General features: G+C 33.3%; 1 protein-coding gene and 2 non-coding genes across 5 annotated transcripts in view; 1 reads left to right on the top strand and 2 right to left on the bottom strand.

Moving 5' to 3' along the window:
* The window catches only part of sv (paired box protein shaven), a 74,790-nt gene extending 49,620 nt beyond the window's left edge, over positions 1 to 25,170 (bottom strand). For 2 of the 3 annotated variants that reach the window (XM_013319408.1, XM_013319409.1), the window contains exons 1-3: positions 24,949 to 25,170; positions 2,416 to 2,856; positions 1,916 to 1,972 (exon numbers count right to left, since the gene is read on the bottom strand). In XM_013319408.1, coding sequence (XP_013174862.1) covers positions 1,916 to 1,972; positions 2,416 to 2,578 — 220 coding nt within the window. In that variant the 5' untranslated portion in view covers positions 2,579 to 2,856; positions 24,949 to 25,170. The remainder of the gene's footprint in view (positions 1 to 1,915; positions 1,973 to 2,415; positions 2,857 to 24,948) is intronic. The other variant, XM_013319410.1, reaches the window with a different exon arrangement.
* On the bottom strand, positions 3,159 to 3,231 carry TRNAK-UUU (transfer RNA lysine (anticodon UUU)). The gene has a single exon. It is a non-coding gene; the product is annotated as a tRNA-Lys (tRNA).
* Positions 6,349 to 6,421, top strand: TRNAK-UUU (transfer RNA lysine (anticodon UUU)). The gene has a single exon. It is a non-coding gene; the product is annotated as a tRNA-Lys (tRNA).
* Positions 25,171 to 25,418: the final 248 nt, after the last annotated feature.

The raw sequence follows: 25,418 nt of genomic DNA, 5'->3' as shown, positions 1-25,418 counted from the left end.
AACGCCGTTGCTAAAGCTGTTGAAACCGACTGATTGTGCAGTCCGTGTATGTCTGTCTTTTCTATCAATAAAGTGAGCAATAATTGAGCAGAGATAAAAGTTTAAGATAAAGTTAAACAATTAATACCTCCTACTAATATTATAAATGCGAAAGTTTAGATGGTTGTTTGTCTGAAAGTAAATACGAAACGGCTTAACGCATTTTGATGAAATTTGGCATAGATGAAGAACATAGCCTGGAAGAATTCATAAGTTACTTATTAAGTTTTTTTTTTATTTCGCATAGGCGGATTCGCAGGCGAAAGTTAGTTGGATATAAACCGAGTAATGTAGTGTGTAATTTCTTATTATGAATAATCTGGTGGGTTTAAATTTTAGTGACAAATATGGGAGATTTATACATAGCCTTAATTTGAATATTTACTGCAACATAAAAGTGAAATTGTTAACTCTTCGTTTTTGATATTCCTCTGTTCTTATTTTGTGTTGTATTTTAAATCTAACCATGACAAATTGAAGAAATAACAATGATATTAAGCAAACAATAAACAAGAGAAGAAAATAGATTTAAATGCAAACATTCAAAATGTTATGTAAATAAAATCAATTGATTTATAGTCGACACTTAAACTTCGGCATATGAGTATATTTCAATATTATTAGTGCGCGAAATTAAAAAAAAAAACTTAATGAATAGCCTATGTGTTCCTCCAAACTATGTTCTACATCAATGCCAAATTTCATCAAGATCCGTTGAGCCGTTTCGGAGATACCTTCAAAGAATCATCCATCCATCTAAACATTTATAATACTAGTAAGAAGTAAGATTAGTAATTAATATAATAACTCATTCTATTCACGACTCCATTTTGTTGTCTACATTTCCCGCGCTATTTTTCACATATATTTTTTATAACTAAAAAGGCAAAGGTTTTCTTAGTGGCCAGTAAGCCACGTCTCTGGCAGAATGTTTAATTCTGCATTTAACAATGAATGCATTCAAACCACGAGCACATCGCTTCATTGAGAGATGAACATCACATCGGTCGAGTAGTCAGTCGAGTAGGCGGCCGAGTGAATGGAGCATTTTTTGTGCGAGTACACTTGCCTAAATCGGTGTGAAATTAGTTGCCGCCGCTGCGACTCGACTAGTTTTGTTGCGCGAGGTGGGGTCACAGTGTCAGCAGTTTTGAATATCAAATAAGATGTTTTAATTACATTTTACGTTTTTAATTTATGATGTCATAATCAAATTTTCTGGTCGATATCTTTTCAAAACTTTTTATTTTGAAAGATGATTTAAAAATAGATATAATATTTTTACCAATAAAATAAAACTTAATTTTCTCAGGTTTTACAATTTCGGTATTTATACATTAAAATAACTATAATTTTATTAAATAAATACAATTTTTTGTGTATAAATAAATACAATCAATAAGCAATCCTTTGACTAAATTCGATTTTCAAATATTATTTTCTTTCTAGAAGTGAGACCACACCTTTACCAAAACCTATAAGTACGCTCTTAGATAAGGCGGTAACTTTTCTGATTCATTCAAAATAGAAGCGTGCAACTTATTTCTTGATTGTGATAATGCACTTACCGTGGATTTCTGAGATCGAAACCCAGTTTAAAACATATTGTTACCACTTTAGTTAAAGATAATTACAGAGATGACGATATGTTTCATACAGAGATTTTGGTCTTAGAAACCCACAGTTAATAATAGAAAATATAACTTTTTTTTAATTAAACCTTTATTTCAGCCACTAATTTCAATTTTTTCGGCCAATGTCTATCTCTGGCTTGCTGAGGCGAAGGCGTTGTGACTATGAGTAGAACATTTTCACCTTGTTTGTAACGAAGTGTAGGTGGAAGTTGGAGTGTAGAATTATAATAGTTGGTACTCACCATCTCCGCCCTGGCCGCTGCTGTGCGCGTGGTACTGCTCGTCTGCGAAATCATACTCTACGTCAGATCAGACATCTGCTCTACATAACAACAATATTACATTTAATATATTATTCTAAACATCCTGTGTATGGTGTACAGAATTCACAATATTCAGACATCCTGTATAACATTTCTTAAACACATTGCTACTTAACATAAGGTGGAGTTAAATATCACAAAGAATTTTTCTATTTTTTTTTAATATTAGTAGATTTTTTGTAAATTTACTAATATTTCTTGTACCATTCCAACTAAGCTCTATGCTTGTACTATGATAGAGATTATGACAATTATCGAATGGCGGGATTCGAACCCCCGTGATCCGAAACTCATACTCTTAATCATTGGGCTATTGAAGCTTCACACTATTATAAATTTATACAGGTGTATTATCATTTGCTTTCTGTTGCAGTTATTTAAGTTAAAAGTTGTTTTAGCAATAGATATAAAGTACTGACCTCCATTCCGATGTTCATTGCTGATCATCTCCTGACTCTGCAGCGTGGGGGCGTGGATGAGGACCTTCTGCTGAGGGCTGTGGGGGTCAAGACCCTCGACTTCCAGCAGCGGTGCATGGGGCTCGTACCCATGCACCACCAGGGCAGGCGTATGGATATCCATCGCGTACCCCCCTACAACATCACTCTTGTACGAATCAATTTTTGCGAATTACTTTCACTAATTAAAAAAAAAAAAAACTATCGTATTTGTTGGTTGCTTATAATTGCACTTTATAGCACTTGAGTATGCTCGAGTATTCTTGTTTTAAAGGAACTATTTGGTCGTTTTACGGAATGTCCGATTTCTACACTTGACTGTCACATCGTAATGTTTTGCTTTGGTTTCACGTCACCGTAATTTCTTTCTCATTTTCAATCGTAATTTCACCATCTTGTTACCTGCAATCAAACATATTGATTTTACTATGACATTTATTACTTAAAAATAAAAATATGACATTTTTGTTTTCAAACTAACATTCGCCCGCGACTCCGTCCGCTCGGCATAAATAATAAACTAAGGTGTTCTTCCAGATTATGTTCTACACGTGAGCCAATTTCATCAAGATACGTTGAGCCGTTAAGGAATTACCTTCTAACCAAAATCCATTCATCCATCTAAACTTTCGCATTTTAAATAAGATTTTTTATTGAACGAAGATTTTTTTCAGTAAATATCGCTCTAATAATGAACAAAAGATCGCCCGAACAGGGACTTGAACCCTGGACCCTTGGATTAAAAGTCCAATGCTCTACCGACTGAGCTATCCGGGCTGTATGAAAACTTCTTAAATTTTGAATAAAAGTGAAGATTTTGAAATAAATCTTACTAATATTATACAAGCAAAAGTTTGGATGGATGGATGGATGTTTGTTACAAGGTATCTCTGAAACGGCTCAACGGAACTTGACGAAATTTGGCATAAATGTAGAACATATTCTGGAAGAACACATAGGCTACTAATTAAGTTATCTTATATCCTACACTGACTGAGTCACGGGCGAGAGCTAGTATGTATATAAAACAATATTATTAATTAAACATTGCATTTATACATAAATCAAGGCTTGCTTCCGTTTCGCAAATAAAACGCTCTACAGTTTATTTTAACAAAGTGCAGCGTCGCCTGCAACCATTGTTTTCTGTGTACCATAGAGCTATAAAAGTAATAGAGTGTGCATACAGTTAAATTTGATAAAGAAAATATTTCTCACTTTCCTTTATTAATCTCATTTATTGTATAAAAATATTTAGTAATTTACAAATATATTTTTGTAATTTTTTGGAAATGTTTCTTACACTTTGTCGAGTATCTTATATCTTAATTATTTTTGTTAACAATATGTTAAAAAAAATTAATCCACTGTAGTAGACAATTAATTTAAACCAATGTTACTCAGGTATAATGAAGCATTATAATAGTAAAAGAGTTTGTCAAATAGTTCCAGTAGTTTTTGAGTTTCGTCATAAAAAACTACAATTCTATCTTTATCTTTCGTAGCTCTATGTGACTATTGGGTACAACAGTGCTCATCGCTTGCGCTCCTACAGGATTGTCTTTTGTTTTCAAATTCTAATGTACATACAATGTTTAATGTAAACTTAAAAAATAATATATTTACACCTTCCATGGGATTTTATTCCAATTGTCTAGTTTAGGTCTAGATATACTGGACTTTCTAGACCATTATACGATGTTTCATTAATTTAAAAAAAACGAACGCGTTGATAACCTCCTTCTTTTTGAATTCGGTTAAAAAGGGTCTTGACAGACATACGGACTCACAACAAAGTGATATAAGGGTTTTTCCTTTCGAGGTACGGAACCCTAAAAATCATAATTTCATTTTTTGTCTCATTTGTTTAATTATGAACAATCGGTCACTTGGTATCCTCATAGACACCAAAGGTATAGCTGCTTTTTATTTTTAGGAGAGTGTGTAAAAGGAGAAGGTAAAGGTACGGACCGTTCGAACTATTCGACTTGTAAAACATATCCTAGCACAAATGTAGATCTTAATTGGAATAGTTACAAGACACTTAAATAAATTATTATAACGAAAAACTGACTATAAAATGTGTTTGAATTAAAATTGTCTTTTCTTTTACATTTTATTGTCTTTATAAATTATCGATTATTCTTTTATCAAGCTGTCTTTTTCACTAAAACTTTAAATATTCAATGAGCATATGAGTCGTACGTACAGTCAATGGCCATCCTACAAGCACAAGGCTGTGGGAACTCTCTGACAATGACGTGTACACATGAGATTGTTCCTAAAGATTTATCACGAGATATCTTAATCAAATAATTCCTTTGCCTGAACGGATTTTTGAGGTTAATTTTATATTTAAAGGTTTACTTCTTTAGGCGATTAAGAAATCCAAGATAATAGTGGGATAGAGACCGAAGTGTAGGCGTATGACCCAAGAACCCAAATGGACTGGCATTCCCAGATCCCAATTTAAGTCATCTTCCCCGATCTCCCCTAATTGTACAATTAAAAGATAGGAAGGGAAAATAGTTTGCCGTTGGAGGGGATTCATAGGTAGGGGAAATATCCCATTTCTGTGCACGCACTCTGTTAATTAATGTTAAGTAGGTAAAATACGTATTGGTGATTTTTAGAAATTAAAATTATCATGTAAACAATCTGCAGATTTATCTTTAAGTTTTTAGATCATGTATAAAGATTTTCTCACGCGTCAATTATATCCGGCGATTTATATCTGCAGATCTTAGCATCTTTCTGCTTATTTGTATCCAGGTAGGCTTTATTATACCATTTATTAACTAAAGATATTCGTCTCGTTTGAAATTTCAACTGTTTTTACAAAAAACAAAATCACTCTTTAATCAAACCTTCCAAAGATGAACTAGAGAGCCTAGCACGTATATTTCTGTAAGAGATTTGTGATGTCTTTTGGTGTACGTTTCGCCACAAATTTTGTCAATGAAGTTACGATGGAGATTGTCACAAACATTCCTGTTAGGCCTACTGTAGATTTTGTTAAGATAAAATTCATCCAAATCTATGCTTGTTTGTATGGTATTGAAAATAAGATGTATGAATGTAAATGTGACTAGAGAGTTGTGTCAGGACCTTCAAAGTCTACAGGTTACATAATATTTGTTGAAAAAATACTTATAATTTTTATAAAAACAAATAAACTGGAAGTAAACAGTGAATTCAAAGACAAGCCTTATTTTATAAAATGACTACAAAAAGTTTGTCAATAACAAGGTGTTAGATATATAATGACGTAATGACGTGAGAAAGTCAAGATGTCTCCAAACTCACAGGAACTTAATGATGTACGACAATTTGATCGAAAACATATTCATGAGTTTCCACAGTTGTTATTCGTGTATAAAAACGTGTCATTCAATCTATTTTGATCCTAGGGTTGGGATCTCTATGAAATTTGGCACAGATATAGAACATTCTCTGCAAGAACACATGGGCTACTTTTTTTTTGAATTTTCACAGATCGAGCCACGGGCAAAAGCTAGTCAAACATCACAACAATTTTCTTTCAAAATTTTGTAGTATTCAAATTTATCCCAATCAATACAACGACACTGTATACTAACTGTCGCCCGCACCTCCGTCCGCCAGATATGAAAAAAAACGTAATTAGTATGTGTTCTTACAGACTATGTTCTACATCTATGTCAAGTTTCATAAAGACCCTTCCATCCATACATCCAACATTCGCATTTATAATATTAGTAATAAAATGTTATCCTATAGTGTTTATTATTTTTAAAAATAGAATAATTAATTAAAACTGTAATCAATTTAAATTTAAATTATACCATTTCTGTTAAGAATTGTGTGAAGTATTTTGTACGCCATTTAAATGTTAATTTTAAAGACTACATCATAGCCCGGATAGCTCAGTCGGTAGAGCATTGGACTTTTAATCCAAGGGTCCAGGGTTCAAGTCCCTGTTCGGGCGTCACTTTTTGTTGATTATTGACCTGCATACAACATCGTAAAAGAACGTCGATTCATTATTGAGTAAACTTTAGTAATAATAATTTGTTAACTATGGTAGAGAATTACTAATCTTGTTACTAGTATTATAAATGCGAATGTTTAGATGGATGGATGTATGTTGAAGGTATCTCCAGAACGGCTTAACGGATCTCGATGAAATTTGGCTACAGCATTAAAATTTCTTAAAATGTAATATTATACAATTTAAATTTAAAACAGGATTTAAGTAAACTTAAGTATTCATTCTCTAATAGTTTTAAAAGTTAATTTTAATATAATTTAAAATGCTATGATTAAAAAAATTAAAACTCGTAAGACTACTATTATATTCGATTTTTTTATATTCTATATCACTAATTAATTTGAGGCCACGTGTTATCAAAATCCAAGATGGCCGTCGACAAAATGGCGACCGTGTCTCACGCGGACAAAAACCTGTGACATTGAAATGCACGATTGTCTTAACCGAAATGTTAGACAAAGGCGCGTTTAATTATTAACAGGGTGACTATGATTTTAGGGAATCAAGGACAAGCAAAAGTAAATAGCATATTGGCATTGAACCTGCATATACGGTTTATGTCACTATAACAGATATGTTTTAAACAATATCATAAGATGATTTCTGATGTATATTTCTTCCCAAGATTTTGTTATGTCTAACTTCAATGAGCTTGGTTTCTAAGGACTTGATTTCTTTACTAATTTGTTGCGGCATACATTTAAATAGATGGTAAACCAAGCAACTATTCACTCATTCGACTCATGTAAGGATACGAAACTTATTCCATGGTACACTAGCAAATTAACAAAACTACGCTTTGATTTAATCCTGAAAAAAGTAATACATCAATGTCTAAAAACATTGATTTTTATCTTGTGAATGCCAATTAGTAAGAACAGGAATTAATCTTACTATTATTATAAATGCGAATGTTTACATGGATGTTTATATAAAGGTATCGCCAGAACGACTGGATGGATCTCGCTGAAACTTGGCATAGATATAGAACATAATCTGGAAGAACACATAGGCTACTCATTAAGTTTTTTTTCAATTCCGAACGCACGGAACCACGGTCGACGTCTAGTAAATAATAAACTAAATTATTTGCTTACAATTATAATGTTTTATGGTCACCCTAACCACTATAGGTATTCTGTAGCGCGTTTTTAAACAGGTCTGTACGTGTCCATCACACATACGATATAAGTCGTGTTGTTCAAGGACTCTTGTTGTTTTTTTTACAATAAAACAATGAACTCATGAAACAAACGTTTGAAATTACGTTTCAAGAAATGAAGTCACTTTTATTCTTTGAATTACTAACGCGTTTGAAATAAGGATGTGTTCATAAATTTTGTCAATAAAAAAAAATCAGATTTCAATCGAATTTCCGTAAACATAATTTTTTGGACTCAGAGATGGATTATTACGTATTATTTTAGAATTATGTACTGACCGTATCTGTGTAGATTTTAAAGCTTTAACATCTTACTGTAACCGTTATTTTAAATATACTGTATTTTATATCTTTTTTTTGTTGGTATTCATCATTTCATCATCAGCTCATTATACGTCCCCACCGAGGGGCTCGGAGCCTACCCTAAGTTAAGGGTGATTAGGCCATAGTCAACCACGCTGGGACAGTGCGGGTTTACTTTACACATATCGTTGAATTTCTTCTCAGATATGTGAAGCATCACGATGTATTCCTTCACCGTAAGAACGTCGGATAATAGTACAAATGTAAATCGGAAATCGAAAATCACATTGGTACATGGCGGGATTCGAACCCAGGACCTGCAGATTGGAAGTCAAGTGCTTCAGCCATGAGCCACCGACGCTCGACGACGATGGTTGGTATAGTGGACTGTTAATTTAAGATTTTACTAACCTTGTTTTATTAACCATCATAATAGAAATATAGAAAACTTTGGAAGTACTAGCTTTCGCTCGCGACTCCGTCGACACGGAATTAAAAATAAACTTGATTAATAGTCTATGTGTTCTTCCAGACTATGTTTTACATCTATACCAAATTTTAGCAAGATCCGTACAGCGATTCCGGAGATTCAAACATCTATCCATCCATCCATTCTTCTAAGCTTTCGCATTTATAATATAAGTAAGATGGTACATAAAAATTAAACTTATTTCTAAAAAAAAATTAATTTAATATAATAAAAAAATTTAATTTGAATTTTGCTTTGATAATAAAATTAAATACAAGTGAAGTACAAGGCCATATGTCAATAAGTCAGCAATGGAAAATGATAAAGTTAATTTTTACTTCTATGTACATTTATGCTTAGTATATAGATAAAGACTTTAACTTGTTAGGTCTAGCTGTTTTTATTTAATTAATACTTCAGTCTCTATTAGTCTAGAAATTATAATTCAGTTTAAAAGAAAAAATTACTATCTTAAACTTGCTTTAGCCCGTGTCTCCGTCCGTGCGAAATTAAAATAAGTAGCCTAGTTCTTCTAGACTATGTTTTATGTTTATGCCAAATTTCATCGACATCTGATCAGTTCTGAAGCTTCAAGCTAACATCTAAACTTTCGCATTTATAATATTAGTAACATTTTTTTTACTTATAAATAAAGCAAAAAACAACGTAAAAATAATAAATAAGACTGTAAACGATTACAGTACTTCCCCGATTTAAAAAATATATTTTAATATTGCCTTTGGAAAATAATCTACAATTGTTTTTTGACAAACTACCAAACGTCTTAATTCTTCTTATAAGTGGTAGATTTAATAGAAAATTGGTATCAACGTATCAGTAAAAATGACCAACTTTCCCTACCCCCTTTTGATTATCGGTGCGTGACAGAGAGTTGATGGTTAAGAGTTTTTTTTATAAACACTAGCAATTTTACGGTAGATTTCCCTTCTACCCCATGCGCATGCGCAGGTCAAATCGACAGTGATCGGCAAAATTGTACATAACATTGTTCCTAACCTTTTAATCGTAATTATAAAATTACTATATATCTTACTAATATTATAAATGCGAATGTTTAGATGGATGGATGGATATTTGTCTAAAACGTCTGTATGGATCTCGCTAAATTGGACGTAGATGTAAAACATAGTCTGGAAGAACACATAGGCTACTTATTAAATATGATTTTAATACCGCGCGGACAAAGTTGCGGGCAACATCTAGACAATATTATGATATCTTAAAATACCTTTAATATAATCTAATCAGTATGTCTAGTATAATTTAGATATTTGAAACAATTATATTGAAGAAAAATCTATCACATTAACCATGAGTTTCTGAGACAAAAATCCTCGTTTAAAATTGTTCTATCTTAAACAGAGATTTTGGTATCGGAAACCCACGGTAAAACGCATTTAAAAACTATAATTGGTAATTTCAACCCTTAACAAAATTGACATGTGAATTACAATTGCGCTTTACATTCCGACAGTTGTCCACCAGGGGGTGCTATGATCGCGTGATGACAAACATAATGAAGGGTGGTCAAACCTAACTAAATGCGCATACTAAAGTGATTTTAAGTGGGAACATTTTAAAGCACGCATATTTAACTAGTCGTTGAACGGTCTAGTAATTCCGTTTGATAATTTGGTAATTTTATACAGGCTTTGACACAACTTATTATAGATGAGAAGATTCGATCATTTTGTTTATAAGAACAATGCAATGATATTAAGTTAAATTAAGTAACATTTTAAATAACGATCTGAAGGTATTTTACTGATTTTTCTGATGAAAAAGCACTAAAGGTTTTGTAATAATTTAGATTTTTTAAAGTAATAATCGTCTGCTCAGAATGGTGCTGGAAGCCTAATTTTAGTCTTCTTTCCTTTCCCACCCTTATCTTATAAGGAAAGTATGGGAAGGAGAGTGAATTTGACATAAAAGGGGGCGCATAGTAAGGTAAAATATTCTCTTCCTGTACGTCCTTCCTCCGTCGATTAAAGGAACGCATCTGCATGGATGTCTATGGGCAATCGCTACGCTATCGGCGGATTCAGGTAACCAACTGCTTTTGATTGTTTGTCACTTAAAAAAAATCTTCTCTCCCACTTAGACTGATGACTAACGAAAGTAAATAATTTTTCCTTTCAAAACTATGACATAATATTACATAGTACGACCTCGACAGTGCCGTGGGAGCGGGCGTGTGAATTAGCGCACAGCTCTGTACAGCCCGTAGATAACATTTCAATATCAAGTTCACGTATTTACGTAATTACACATTTTTAAAACAAAAGAAGAACAGTAGCTTGTTGAGTAAAGTTAACCATTCTGCCAAAGTGATACTGGCCAGTAAGAATCTTTGCTACGTTTGTATAAACACATTTTGGTTGCCGTGCTACTGTTTTCAATTTATACAAAACTTACTACTTGGTGGTCGTGAATTTGTATACGTCATCATCATCAGCTCACTACACGTCTCCACTGCTATAGGCTATAGTCGACCACGCTGGCCAAGTGCGGATTGGTTGACTTCATACATATCTTTGAATTTCTCAGATATGTGCAGGTTGCATCACGATGTTTTCCTTCACCTTAAATACGTATAATCTGTTTTAAAATATTCGATAAACGAAGACAAATATATCCTGTAATTTCTTTAGGGATTAAGGGCCTTTGTTTCATCATCATCAGCTCAAGTTAAGGGTGACTAGGCCATAGTCAACCACGCTGGCCAAGTGCAGGTTGGTTGACTTCACATACCAAATATCTTGGCCTTTGTTTATTACGTACTATTATCGTTATGAAATTATTTTCGTTAGAATAATCGATTTTCATTTATTTATATTTTATATTTTTGTGGAAGAGCATTTTTATGACAAAAGAATTGATGATGCTTTGACGAATTTGGTGATGAATCGGAAAGGTGAAGTTTTTTGAAGAACGAATTACGTAAACCAAAAACTCAATAAGGCTGACTATTAATCATAGTTAGGCCTAGTCATCGATTTAATACTTAATTTAAATGTTAAATCTTGCTAGACTGCATTGTAGATATCTTATCAGTCGACGTGTAAAGTTCATTCACCTTTCTTTAATTGCCTGATTGTAATACAATGGAGGGAAAAAAACCGACAATTGATGGAATAATTGCTTAGCAATACTTAACACGAACTATAGGTATTTATGATTCTTTAGTCGAATGAAATCTTCCTTAATTTTATGAAGGTTTAAGAATAGCTTTCGCCAGCTACTTTATCCATACGGAATAGAAAGAAAAGACCTGATAAGTAGCTTATATGCTCTACCATATTATGTTCTATATCTATGCCAAATTTCAGCGAGATCCGTTGAGCCGTACCAGAGATACCATACAAACATCCATCCATCCATCTAAACATACGCATTTATAATATTAGATATTAGTAAAAATTAAGATTAACGTTGATAGTAAAAAAATTACCGTAAATACTTTTTGAATGTCTGAAAAGTGTTTTTCCAACAGCTAAAAAGTTATTTTTTAAGCAAATGTCAATGACTTTGTAGAGACACATGGAATTACAAGAATTTTGAATGTATATTCGGTAAGTAAACCGTTTGCTTTCCCGCCAAAAAAATGTAACATCCGAGTCCTTAAGGAATAAATATACAAAGTTCGATAGCTTCCTTATCAGTACAGGTTGGAGGGAGCTGTTAAAAGGGAGCGAATACCCGGTCGTTACACCTGCGGGGCGGCACCTGACGTAACGGAATCCTGCGCACGCGCCGCTGTCGCACCGCCTTACACAGGGTTGACACTTGCATTAAATACTACAGTGTTACTAACGGAAATGTAATATAATAACAATCAAATAAAATACAATTTATTAATCAAAAACAATATAAATTACATTTATAAAATATATAAATTAAAATATATTCCAGCTTGATACCTTCAAGCGTTTTCGACAAAAAGGGCCTTGACAGACAGACGGACGGGCAACAAAGTGATCCTATAAGAGTTCCGTTTTTTCCTATGAGGTACGGAACGATAAAAGGAAAAAATTGGATAATTGGAAGAGGCTCACTCAGCTGATGCTGCCTCCAGTTTATTACTGAAGGCTGCCTGGTTTTAAACCAGGCAGCCTCCGTGTAGTATTTTGTCTAAAAACTATGTTTAAATTAGACTATTAGATGATCATGTTATGAACTAAAAGTTAGTTTTTTTTAAGTACTTGTAGTAAGTTATTTTATTTCTTAGAAAAGTAAATCAAATTGTTAGTGACGAGTAGGTATATCTTGAAAAATGTAAGTCATCATTACTTTTTATTGATATTTTTAGTGAAATATATGAGACGTGATATTTCATTTAATTACTAATTTATCCTATTAATATTGTAACTGATGACAGATATGCAAAGTGCTTAAATTTCCCACATAAATATGCCACCTGTTATACAAAATACGTTACGCAATTCCCGCCTAATTTAAATATATTCAAATTTCGAACGTCGACAACCCTATGCTACAGATAAAATATTACTACTTTAATCGTAGTTATTAGACTTCGATATTTTTTATAATCTATGCTGTTTTGTTTTTTTTTTTGTAATAGACAATGATTGTTGCGGTTCTGTCATTACGGTTTTCGTCAATTGATGTCTTATTTGTATAGATTTTTGGACTTCGAATAACTTACAATCTTTTACTAATATTATAAATGCGAATGTTTGAAGGTATCTCCAGAACGTCTAAACGGATCCTGATGAAATTTGGCATAGCTGTAGAACATAGCCTGGAAGAACACACAGGCTACTTTTTTTTTTTATTTCCGCGCGGAGTCACTGGCGACTGTTAGTTTCAAACTAAAAGTTTATGTATTTGTTTGTTCAAAAAAGTGACAATCAAGTTACAATACACAATATCACAAATCAAGCGACTATTACAAGAATTGAAAATTTAAAATAATATGTATTTAAAAGTCTTAACATCACGAACGAAATATATCTTATATTAGTTGTCGCCCACGACTCCGTCTGCGCGAAACTAAAAAAATTTTTTTTTTAATGAAAATATTAGCAGATTTCTTTTGGAAATTTACTGCTATTCCTATTACCATTCCAACTAAGCTCTAAGCTTGTGCTAGGATATGGTTTACGATAGTAGTCGAATGGCGGGATTCGAACCCCCGACCTGGTGATCGGAAATCCGTACCCTTAATTGCTTACCCCATTAGGCTATTGACGCTTTTAATTAGTCTATGTGTTCTTCCAGACTATGTTCTACATCTGTGCCAAATTTCATCAAGATTGGTTCATCCGTTTTGGAGATACCTTCAAACATCCATCTATCTAAACATTCTTGTTTATAATATAAGTAAGAAGTAATATGGTACGATTTTTTCTAGTAGTATATGTTTTTTTTTTTATTTTTAGCACATCGCCTGATTAAGCGATATAATAATAAAATCTAGAATTAATGCTAATATTATCCTAATTATCTCGACATTTAATTCTTACTGATAAGACGCACGAAAGGGCGCGAAAATCGATTAGCGGGAAAAATAAACAGCAAGCGACCGCTTTTTATAATCTATGGCAACCCCGAGCACAGCTGGCGCCCCCACGTGGTTCGTCTCGTGATTTTTTGCACTGGCAATGTGAAATGTCAATACAGGTCGGGTTGGGTTTGTTAACCCTTAACGTTTACGATTGAACTTTCTTTTATATGAATAAAAATGTTTTTTAAAACATGTTCATATAAAATTTGTGGTTAAAAGATCTTGAAGAAATATGCTGAGTTGAATATGGAATGGATTATAAGAAAATGGAGACACAAAAAGACTAAGAGTCGTCCTAGACTTATTAGTCTCGTCAAATGATTGACTATCGTAAGTTACTCTTCTTTTAGTCAATTATACGAGTATAGTTTGTTGTTATTGTTTTGTTTTGAAAAGTCATTAACTTTTCTATACAAAACTTCTAGTCATTAAAAAAAATGGGACCCACAAGCACGCAAAACCTTCCAAAAAATTTCAAAATCGGAGCACCAGGGGCGGAGTTATGCGTTAACAAACATAAAAAAATACAGACGAACTGAAAACCTCCTTCTTTTTGAAGTCGGTTAAAAAGGTTGTCGAAAATAAAATTTACTTTTATTTTGCTAAATCTTTATTTGCTTGTGAATGTAACTCTTGGTCAGTACTCTGCATATATTCCTCATGCTAAATTACAATATTAAGCTGCTATTCATTTTAGTTTTTTGTTTAATAACCTCTGGTTATATTCTTCTACCCCTTTTAGCGATCTTTCCAAGTACCTTAATAGCTTTCTGTTCCATGTTATTTCATGTAAATATTGAACTTTATAGTCTGATCATCTTCAAGACGTTACCTCATCAGAGGTCATCACTCTCTCTGACCCTAAGACAGGTGGCATGAGTTTTTCCGTTACATTCGACCCTTCAACCTGTGTCGAGAAAAAAAATACCCTTCCGATCAGCTGTTATTAACAAGTTTAAGAAACACTTCACAAAAGTAACATGCACTTTATTTCAATGGCTTAAGGTTTAAAATTGAATTTAAAGTATTTTATAGACTGCAATTGTTATTTTGTAATATTTCATCAACCGAGAAACAATTATAAGATACATTTGTGGTATTATTTACTTTATTTTTCATAGAAATAAGGTTCAAAATCGCATGATGTTGATAACTGTCAATAGTTTAAATCAACAGTCATTGTTACACTGATCCAAGGTTTCTTTAGCATTAGTTTGTGAATAATCAAAGCATCAACTTTGAAGGTGACAAATTATCGAACTTAAGTACGGCCACACACAAAAGTACTCACAAGTTAGATTAAATCTAAAGGCTATGAAGCACTAAAATTAGTTTTTTTTAGAATCAATCAACCGTAATCTAGTTCTTTATATAATCTTAAATATCTACAAATAAAATATATTTTATAAAAAAATTAAAAAAAATCTTTACCAACCTTTTCTTGCTTTAAGTAACTTGGGAATACTTAAAATAAATAAGTGTTTACTTCTTAAAAAATTTAAGTGTAAATAAAAAAAGAATTTTAATTTTATTTATGATTCTTAATTTAAATTTATTTTTAAATTAACTCATTATTACTATAATAATTTAAAAAAGGAACCTGAAAAAAATTACGTTTAATTTTTGGCGCCAAACCGTTGCATAACCGCCATGTTGTAATTAGACGACGGTTTTTTTCAAAACACTTTCGTATCATTGTCATCACAGGAAATGACTTCACCCTTGTAATTCGGAGATAGTAACACGTGCCATCGTATTTGAATAGAATATAAGAAAAAAACTACGCTTAAATGTTCAACATATGTTTTAAAACGGGTACTATTCAAACTGTCGAAATGGCGGCAATCGTTTCGGTCTTCCTGAATTTAATTACATATTAAAATATATTATGTATTATTTTTTATTCATTCACAAAGGTAGAAGACTTACCATACTCAGAATCGTGTAATAATTAAGTTATTCCTTAGTGAATACTCTATTATTAAGGACTTTCTAAGTAGCCATTTAACAACTTTAAAGTAGGACATGATTTTTCTCATGAAACAATTTATCTCAATCTATTTTATTTATCACAGATTCCGATGGCTGAGCCACCTTATGAGGATGGAGGAAGATCGGTCAGTCAAGGCAGGTCTCAGGAAACTGCTAGGCCGAACCAGCCGGTCCAGACAACGCCGGACGGCGCAGGAAAGGTTACTTTGGCGTTCTCTTGTGTTGGAGGACAAGACACGCTTAGGATCATAGCACCAGTGGAATAGGTAAGTATTTAGAAAGTTTCATAATAAGTTTTATCATCATAAAATAAAAAAGGATGGATTCAAAAATACATTGACGAACCGTCCATTGTCTTAATACGTAGACGTTAATACAAGTACGGCAATTGAATAACACAATAAAGTGTCCACTGAGGAGCTCGGAGTTTATCCAAAGTTAAGTTGACTAAGCACTTGACTTGCAATCTGCAGGTCCTGGGTACGAATCCCGCCATGTACCAATGTGTTTTTCGATTTACATATGTACAATTGACGTTCTTACGGTGAAGGAAAATATCGTGTTGCAACCTGCACATATCTGAGAAGAAAATTCAAAGATATGTGTTAAGTCAACCAACTCGCACATGGCCAGCGTGGTTGACTATGGCCTAATTACCCTTAACTTAGAGTAGGCTCCGAGCCTCGAGTGAGGACGTATAGCGAGCTGATGATGATGATATGTAGGTTGCATTACGATGCTTTTATTCCTTAATAACCACAATATGGTGTCATTTCTATCCTTCGTCGAAGTAAACTAAGGTTTAGTTTTACACTAGTGTAATAAAACAATAGATCTCGTGTTGTCGACAAACAATTTAAGATGTGTAATCTGACACTTTGTGCGGTGGCTCTCAATCTGAGATCTTTACAGGGAGGGAACGACCGCAACCGCTTCCGTAGTGTGCACAGTACTAGGTAGAGGGCGCTGCAGCGAGAGCGGAATACAAGCTTGAACTTATATAAATGCGAATGTTTGGATGTTTGTTAAAAGTTATCTGCAAGACATGGCACGGATCTCGGTGACATTTGGCACAGATGTAATACAGCCTGGAAGAATACATAGGTTACTAATTAAGTTTTTTTTTTTTAATTTTACAAGATATAGATTTACGACAATTTTTGATTGTATCTCAATGTTTTATAAGAGTTTTAAATTTAGTTATAGCTTTAGGTATACGGTCATCTTGAAATGGAAATTAAGAAATAAATCTGCGAACCCGCACTAGTTTTGTACTTTTGAGAAATTTAACCTATCGATAAAATAATATAATCGAAACAATGTTGTATTTTCTGGTTTTAAACAGAAGCCGTTATTTGAATTCAATAGTGTTGTGACAAACAAATTCGATAATCTTACTAATATTATAAATGCGAATGTTTGGATGGATGGATGTTTATTAGATCGATAGATAGATAAGTATCTGCAGAACGGATCAACGAATCTCGTTGAAATTTGGTATAGATGTAGAACATAGTCTGGTAGAACACATAGTCTCCTTATTAATTTAGTGTTTAATTCCGCGCGGACTTAGTCGAGGGCGAAAGCTAATTTTTGTATGAATTCAGAAAGTTATCAAAAAAATCTTTTATAAAACATATATAATGTACATTATCTTCGAGTAAAATTTGATTAGAAATAAATATTGCATAAAGATTGACGCAATGAAATACCATAACTGCATCATTTGTATTAAAATATATCATTGTCTCTATTTATTTCAAAGATAATGTAAAGGAGGGCTATATTTTTAAACAATTGTTTTGATAGTGGATACTCAGTTTGAATAAAGAAAGCTTGTAGCATATATCGATAGTTTGATTGGTACATCACGAATAAACCGCAACTATTAGCGGTCTGGTTACCATTCCGAGCCATTACCAACTCGGCCGCTGTAATAAATCTTCACACGAAGCTGACGAATACCAATATTTGATTTTATATACAAATGTTTGCTAACTTAAGATTGTATTCTGTACTAACTGTCGCCCGCGACTCCGTCCGCGCTGTATTAAAAACTTAATTAGTAGCCTATGTGTTCTTCTAGACTATGTTCTGTATGTATGCCAAATTTCATCAAGATCTGTTTAACTGTTCTGTAGATATCTTCAAACATCCATCCATATAAACATTCGCATTTATAATATTAGTAAGATTGATTATGATTAAGGAGAGATGGGTCTAGATTGTCTTTTACTTGTCGGTGTGCCAATGTGTTCAAAAAGTGTTATTTTATTTCATTTTAATAGGCAATGGGCCCAGTTTTAAAAAGCAAACGTACTTTATATTTTTCCAAATTTCTACAGAGTCAAAGGAGTCGTTAGTTATTAAGAGAAAAGAAGTCTGAGATGTAACTAATGATCTAGTTAATATAACAGATAAATGCATAAACATCGTGGCGCGATGTTTTGCCGCGCGCGCGATCACTGTAACGTCTTGAGCGCCGGATGTTCCGCCATTGCTCGCTCGACCGTTCCAAATTCAAAACGGAGCCGTTTCCGGAGTGACGTCAGCGGCGGCCATTTTGTCGTCGGCGTCTGTGCGCCTGCGCCTCTGTGCCATTGTCGGATCCATGGGAAATAGGAGCGAGCAAAATGGATTTCCTTTAGGAAAGGATGTTGTTGGGGGGGACACGGTTATAGTTTTTATGGGTGAATTTTTAATGGGAGTCGACAATTTACGTATAAATTTAATGTAAATTTTAACGGAAATTATACGATAATTTTAATTCGCATTGACTGAAGACCTTGTTGCTTTTAACTCTATCCACCACTTTAGGTCACGGGCGTGAGTGTTTTTATCTTTTATCTTTGTGCACAATAAACGTAGTTTCGTGTGTAAAAAACAACACGTAACTACAACGAAAACTTCAACGTAAAAATAACGAAACGAAGTTGTTCCCAATGTTGTATGAAAAAATTGATGATAAAAAATCAAGCGTAGACAATTGCGCGACCTTCCGCTTCGAACTTGGCCTAGCCTCGAGCTGGGAACTTATTGTCTATACCACACAGAATCATTTTAATCCATACATCATATAATTGTTAGTTAATATAAGAGTTTAGTAAAGGTAAGTGCGCTTGCTTCGTAGATCCTTTTTTATACATCAGCAATGATATGAGTTACAGATGCGTTGCCTACTTATATCGGATAAAGGACTGTACTGAACAAGCTTATTTCTTTTTTCTATTAAACGTCTGCTCCGTTTGTCACTGGCCATCGTTTCCTTATTAGAAAATAGTAGTAAGACAATTCGCCTTGTTCGTTCGCCAAATGAAGTGTTTTCACCTTATTTAAAATTATATTAAAACTTTTATGTGCTTACTTTATTTATCGTCAGCTTAAGGGTGAGATGACATAAGTACATCCGGTGGCCACTTTGATTTTACATAATTAACCGTAAGAAAAAATTTTACTTATATAATTTTAATAAACTATCTATCTCCCGCGACTCAGTCCGCGTGGAATTAAATAAGAACTATAAGTAGCTTATGTGTTCTTTCATGCCAAATGTCTTCTACATCTATGCCAAATTTCAGATCCGTTCTAGAGATATCTTCTAACATTCAACCAAACCTTCGCATTTATAATATTAGTATGATTTCTTTTATATTTGTACCTAACGAGACGAAACTGATTAGGACTATTTATACCAACACCATTGGTAATAAAAAGCGTGAACCATTATTGTATTTACCATTGCAATAGTGAATTGACATTGCGCAAATCCGACAGATTCTGACAACCTCGTCGACAAATTGTAGTCAACAAAAAGTGCCTTAGTCAACCGACCTCCGTGGTTTTTGTCATTTCAGGGATGCTACAGTACTTTTTGTTATAATATTAGGGTCATCAAATTTAGAGTAGATCAGAGCCATGACTTAGATGTGTTTGAAGCTAGGAAATTCCTATTGTACTGAATATTTGTCAATTTTGATTACATCTTTAGGTTATTTAAAATAGTTTATTAAATGGCTTTAACACGGGAAATAAAGGCATTAGCTTTTGCTACGAAATATTATAACCGTGGGTTTCTGACATCAAAATCTCTGTATAAAACCTTGTCATCTTTGACAAAATAGAGCTTAAACGAACAAAAATACAGTTAACCGAAGATCAATTAATTCGTAATTAAAATGAGTATCTTTCAATCAATTTAAATAACAATTCATTGGAATTTAGTCATTATAGTTTTTATCATAAGATTCTAAATAGTTTTTGTCAATTTTCATACATGACAAAACATTCGTTGAATCTTCTAATTCGCCATTTAATTGTGACGTCAAACTGTCATCACTTTTTATAAACAGCAATGTAATCCGACCGCGTAATTTGACAATCGATTACAAAATGGCCGCCAGCGAAGTAATTACGACGCTACTTTATAATATTCGATTTCGACAGAAATTGCAAATATTTGCAGACGAACTGATAATTTATTTTTTAATGATCTATAAAACTATGTACAAAATATCGTTGGCGACTTCATCAGCATGGAACTACAGCATAAATTATTCCAGCACACATCAGCTAACTAACAATAAGAGTCCCGACAAAAAGTATCAATCCGTATCGGACTATTTGGAACAATCGCGGATTTAGGAACAAACAAAAAGGTCAAAAAATAATTTTACTTGAAATGCATTACATACAGAAATCCATTTTTATTAACTATAGAGATTATTTTGTACTATATTGCTGTTGTTATTGGAATCAGTAAAGTTCCATTGCAAAATACCTGTATAAAAACACATTCTTATCTTGAATTTGCGTGCAACCCACAGTAAGGTATCTGAAGGAAGCTTTATCTTTGTAACTTATACGATTTAAATAGGCCTAATATAATTTGAAAAAACAGAAGACAATATTCTATTCTTTTTTTGACATTGGGAATTGTGTGGAGTTTTGCTAAGCGCGTTATCTTTTCAAAAATAGAATCTACGTAACCATGACTACCAAATTTTATTATAAATAGAACACGTGCTTATTTCACTATTTCATTAACATTTAACGGAGCCATTCTGAGAGGAGTATGCCGTCAACCATATCCAACCAGTGAGTAAGCAAGGCGACCACCGAGCGAATCAAACATTGCCGTCCTGCCGACCCACTCGAGCATGCCTCACGTGGGTACGATTAGCGTGACGCGCAACAGGTGAACGAAAACTCATCACAGGTTGGATAAGGATTGGAACAAGTTAACCCGAACCTGCATTGCACGGTGTCGTCTTTGAGGAGCGCCTACGGGTGCAGCGCTTTATTGGGGCCCTATTCACAGGTTAGTCAGAGGGGCGTCGCGGTGGCAAGTTAACACGATCCCACATTATGGGTATGAGGGAACAGAGGGGTTTAGTGGATGTGCTCCCATTCGGGGAGAGAATCCCACATAACTACCGTGCCTTCCCCGAGGCACGGAGTATGCCTAAAGCACTCCCCTCTGAAAAAAAGGATTGGAATAAGTTGAAGGCTATAACGTAGGTATATAATATGTTTTAAAGCAAGATATTGGTCACAAAAACTCGTGGTAGATCTTTATGTTTTTAGAGGTAGCTAACGCTGCTGCGGACTATCACTAATATATAGTATACTAGCTGTCGCCGCGACTCCGTCCGCGCGGGATGAAAAATAGATGTTGGTCGATTCTCAGACCTACTCAATATGCTCACAAAATTTCATGAGAATCGGTCAAGCCGTTACGGAGGAGTATGGGAACGAAAATTGTGACACGAGAGTTTTATATATATGATTGTAAATCAATTTTAAATTAATCTATTTTCATCTAAATTTTTACTATTTTAAAGGAATATATTTATATTTTTAGACATTAGTTAGTATCATTTAGCGCGAAATGGCGCGCTTTCGTTACCAAGTCGCATCAGAATAATTAGTGAGGGGACATAAACGTTGATATTTTAATAAGATTATTTGCGCCGATAGCACAGTGTTGGATTTTCTTCCTAACAATACCTAGTTTCTTTTGAAAGTTGTTACTTAAATTAGATTTAATGCAATGTTAAGTTACCTTGAAATTAGTGTTAACGTGTAATTCCGAACGTATTGCTATCCTTGTTTATTTCAATGAATATGAAAGAGATGACTGCTTATACATTGTTTCAACAGTGTACTCGATCATGAAATATCAAGAAGATTGATAAAATACCCAATTATTTAATTAACAAGGTGTATAAGTCTTGAAGAGTTAAATTTTTTGGTCACGCAAATAAAAAAAATACTTATAAAACGCAATTGTAAGGAAGGATTTTTGCATGAAGTAACCGTAGTTTTAATTTGATAGATGGCGCTAGTGAGTTTCCATAATTTATTTTTACTCATGACCGTTCTAAAACCAAAATCTCTGTATGAAACATATCGTCATCCCTGTCATTATCTTTGACAAAACTGAGATAGCAATATTTTTAAACGGAGTTTCTGGTATCAGAAACTGACGGTGAGTCAGATATCCCGTTATGAAATTTGACATAGACGTAAAACATAACCTAGAAGGACACATAGGCTACTTATTAAGCTTTTTTTTTAATCCCCTACTGAAGAAGTTGTGGTCGATTGCTAGTGATATTCGCCAAAAACCCTATCCCTAAGCTAGTTACGATAGTTGAAGTTGGCCCGCGAACGTTTTAGAAAGCGTTGTCAAGTTTTTGTCTTGCTTTTTTTTATTGACAAAAAGCAATCGAAAGGTGCCGCTGTCACCGGCGAGCGAAGAAATGATAGATTATGAATGTGTCAATAGACTCTACTGTTCAGTAGTTTGTTTGCTTTATTTTGTATATACAAAGTGGTCCAGGTTCGATTTTATTGATTAATTTATTTAGAAACTGAATACTGCATCTGTTTTATCAATTACAGTCAATAATTATGCTTTAACTTAAGTTAAAAACCTTAATCTTGAAATGTACTTTTTGGGTTAGGACATAAGCCTTCTCTGAGGTGTCACGGATTATATCAAAAAAATCTTCTCACTATAAATCCAGTTGTTTAGAAGCGGGATACAAAACAATGTGATTTTTATGTTACTAATATTATAAATGCAATTGTTTGAGTAGACAGATGGATGTATGTTAGAAGGTATCTCCACCACGGCTGCATGTATCTTATTGAAATTTGGCATAGATGTAGAACATAGTCTGAAAGAACACGTAGGCTACTTATTAGTTTTTTTTTAATTCCGCGCGGAAGGTGTCGGGACAGTGAGTTGACTTTAAAAAGTGATTCATTATTTTATATGATTTTATTACTACTATATAAAAACCGGTACAACAGAAAACATATAAAATTTTTCCTCTTTCTGATACTGGTCGAAAACAAAAAAACATAAGCTTGTCTATGACATAAAGGTTAATTTAAGACCGGTAACGCCATGGGAATAATAGTAAAACAAAGGTTTAACCTAGACCCGCGTCCACAATACCGCGTTCCCACACTTGAAGCTTAACATTAAGTAAAAAAAGACATGTTTTCACTTGTATACTTACGTAAGGTTTATCTATGAAGTTCAAGACGATGTGAAAACTTTGAAATATAACTAGCTATCGACCGCGGCTCCGTCCGCGCGGTTTAAAAAAAACTAGTAGTCTATGTGTTCTTCCAGACTATGTTCTACATACAACCGTTTTCAAGATCCTTCAAACAAACATCCATCCATCCAAACATTCGCATTTATAATATTAGTAAGTTTAAGTAACAATCAAACATATTATTTAAGACATTTATCGTTGGTTTCTGAGCATTAAGTCATCGGGTGAGTATAGACAAAAAAAAAATAGAAAATTCAGATAGAAGCTTACATATAGACAATATAGAGATAGAGTGTGGAACTCTTTAATATGTCTAACACATTGTTATCTGTATATATTAATACTAGCCGTCGCCCACGACTCCTTCCGAACGGTATCAAAAAAAAACGTTCTGAAGATACAAAACAATCGCATTTATATTTTTAGTAAGATTATAAAGTGGAATGATTAAATTGTTTATTTTAAAACTACTGAAGTGATTGAAAAAGTTCTTTCAATGTTGGGAAGCTACTCTAGACTATTATCTCTATAGACGTATAATTATTACTAGATTTTTTAATTCCGCTCAGACGTCGCTGGCAACTGCTAGGATATTTAGGAATGTTTTTTATAATGTAAGCAAGAAGTTTTAATCAAAAACCTGAAAAATATGTTACTAGTTTTAATGGAATATTAACAAATTCTCGATAAGCCGACGGATTAATTTATTACTAAATAAAAAGCAGTAGCTTATATTCTAGAAACAACTTAATAAACTTAAGACTCATGTAAAATATTAAATAAAATTCGAATGTTTTAAAAGTAAGTATATAACCGATCGTTATCTGTACATGGAAAAAAAATTAAAAAACTTTTTATGTATTGTTCAATTTTTATATAAAATACTCTCCAAAAAGAATCTTATCATTGGTTTCTGAGACTAAAAACCCTGTCTAAAACATATTACTATCCCTGGAATGTATAATAAGACGGGATAAGGGATGACGATATGTTTTATATAAAGATTTAGGTTCTCAGAAACCAATGATTAATTAAATTTAATTTTAATTAAGTTTTCATTTTTCAACGATACGATAGAGACAAAATATAATTTATAGTATAATTTTCCGCTACCGAAAGTTTTATAATGCCGTCTCTATTATCATCTTTAAAATAATAGAGACGGCAATAGTTAATACAGGCTGTAGAAACTTACAGAAAGGCTTACTAAGTTTAAGAACGGCAACGTTTTGAAACACGGGTTTTCTGTCTTAATAATGATACGTAATTCACATATAAGGTTGTATATAATAGTAATTATTGGAAATATATAACATACTGTAGATTTACTATTTAATCTGTAAGGGATTGTAATAGTCACGAATAAACGTAAAATTTCATAACATTTAAGAGCTGGAAAAATATCGAAACAAGACATACCTCAACTGTAAAATCGTCGAGCGGCCGAACAGAATCACGTAATCTTGCCTTTTTTTATTTAAAAAAAATATAACAGCTTGATAAATAAAATACGAAAACTAACGCCGAAAACTTTCTATTACACACCGAGAGTCACAGTCAAGAAAACACTATTCGCACTAACACAAAATTTTATTCAAAGTTTTTATTCGAAGTGATCGCAGCCACGTCCGACCACGTCGGCGTTTGGTACTCAAATGCGTTTGAGTGGAACAAGTCGACTCCCGCGCAGCCATCTGAGACAGGTCCTGTACATGTGTGCACACACACAGCCACGCTTATGTAAGGACCTTATGTAAAGGCATATAATTTGGACACGAGACGGAAAAGAGCCATTATTGTTTTCGTGATTGCGTTGACAGTTTCGTAGGTTTTTAATTAAGTGGTTTTATTTACAAAAAGCCCTTTCTTTATTCTATTGTTTATTTATT

The sequence above is a fragment of the Papilio xuthus genome, unplaced genomic scaffold (assembly GCF_000836235.2).
Source record: "Papilio xuthus unplaced genomic scaffold, Pxut_1.1 DF826159.1, whole genome shotgun sequence".
Classification (NCBI taxonomy): Eukaryota; Metazoa; Arthropoda; class Insecta; order Lepidoptera; family Papilionidae; genus Papilio; species Papilio xuthus.
Note: the sequence above shows the minus strand (reverse complement) of the source record. Positions and strands in the feature narration are given on the sequence as shown.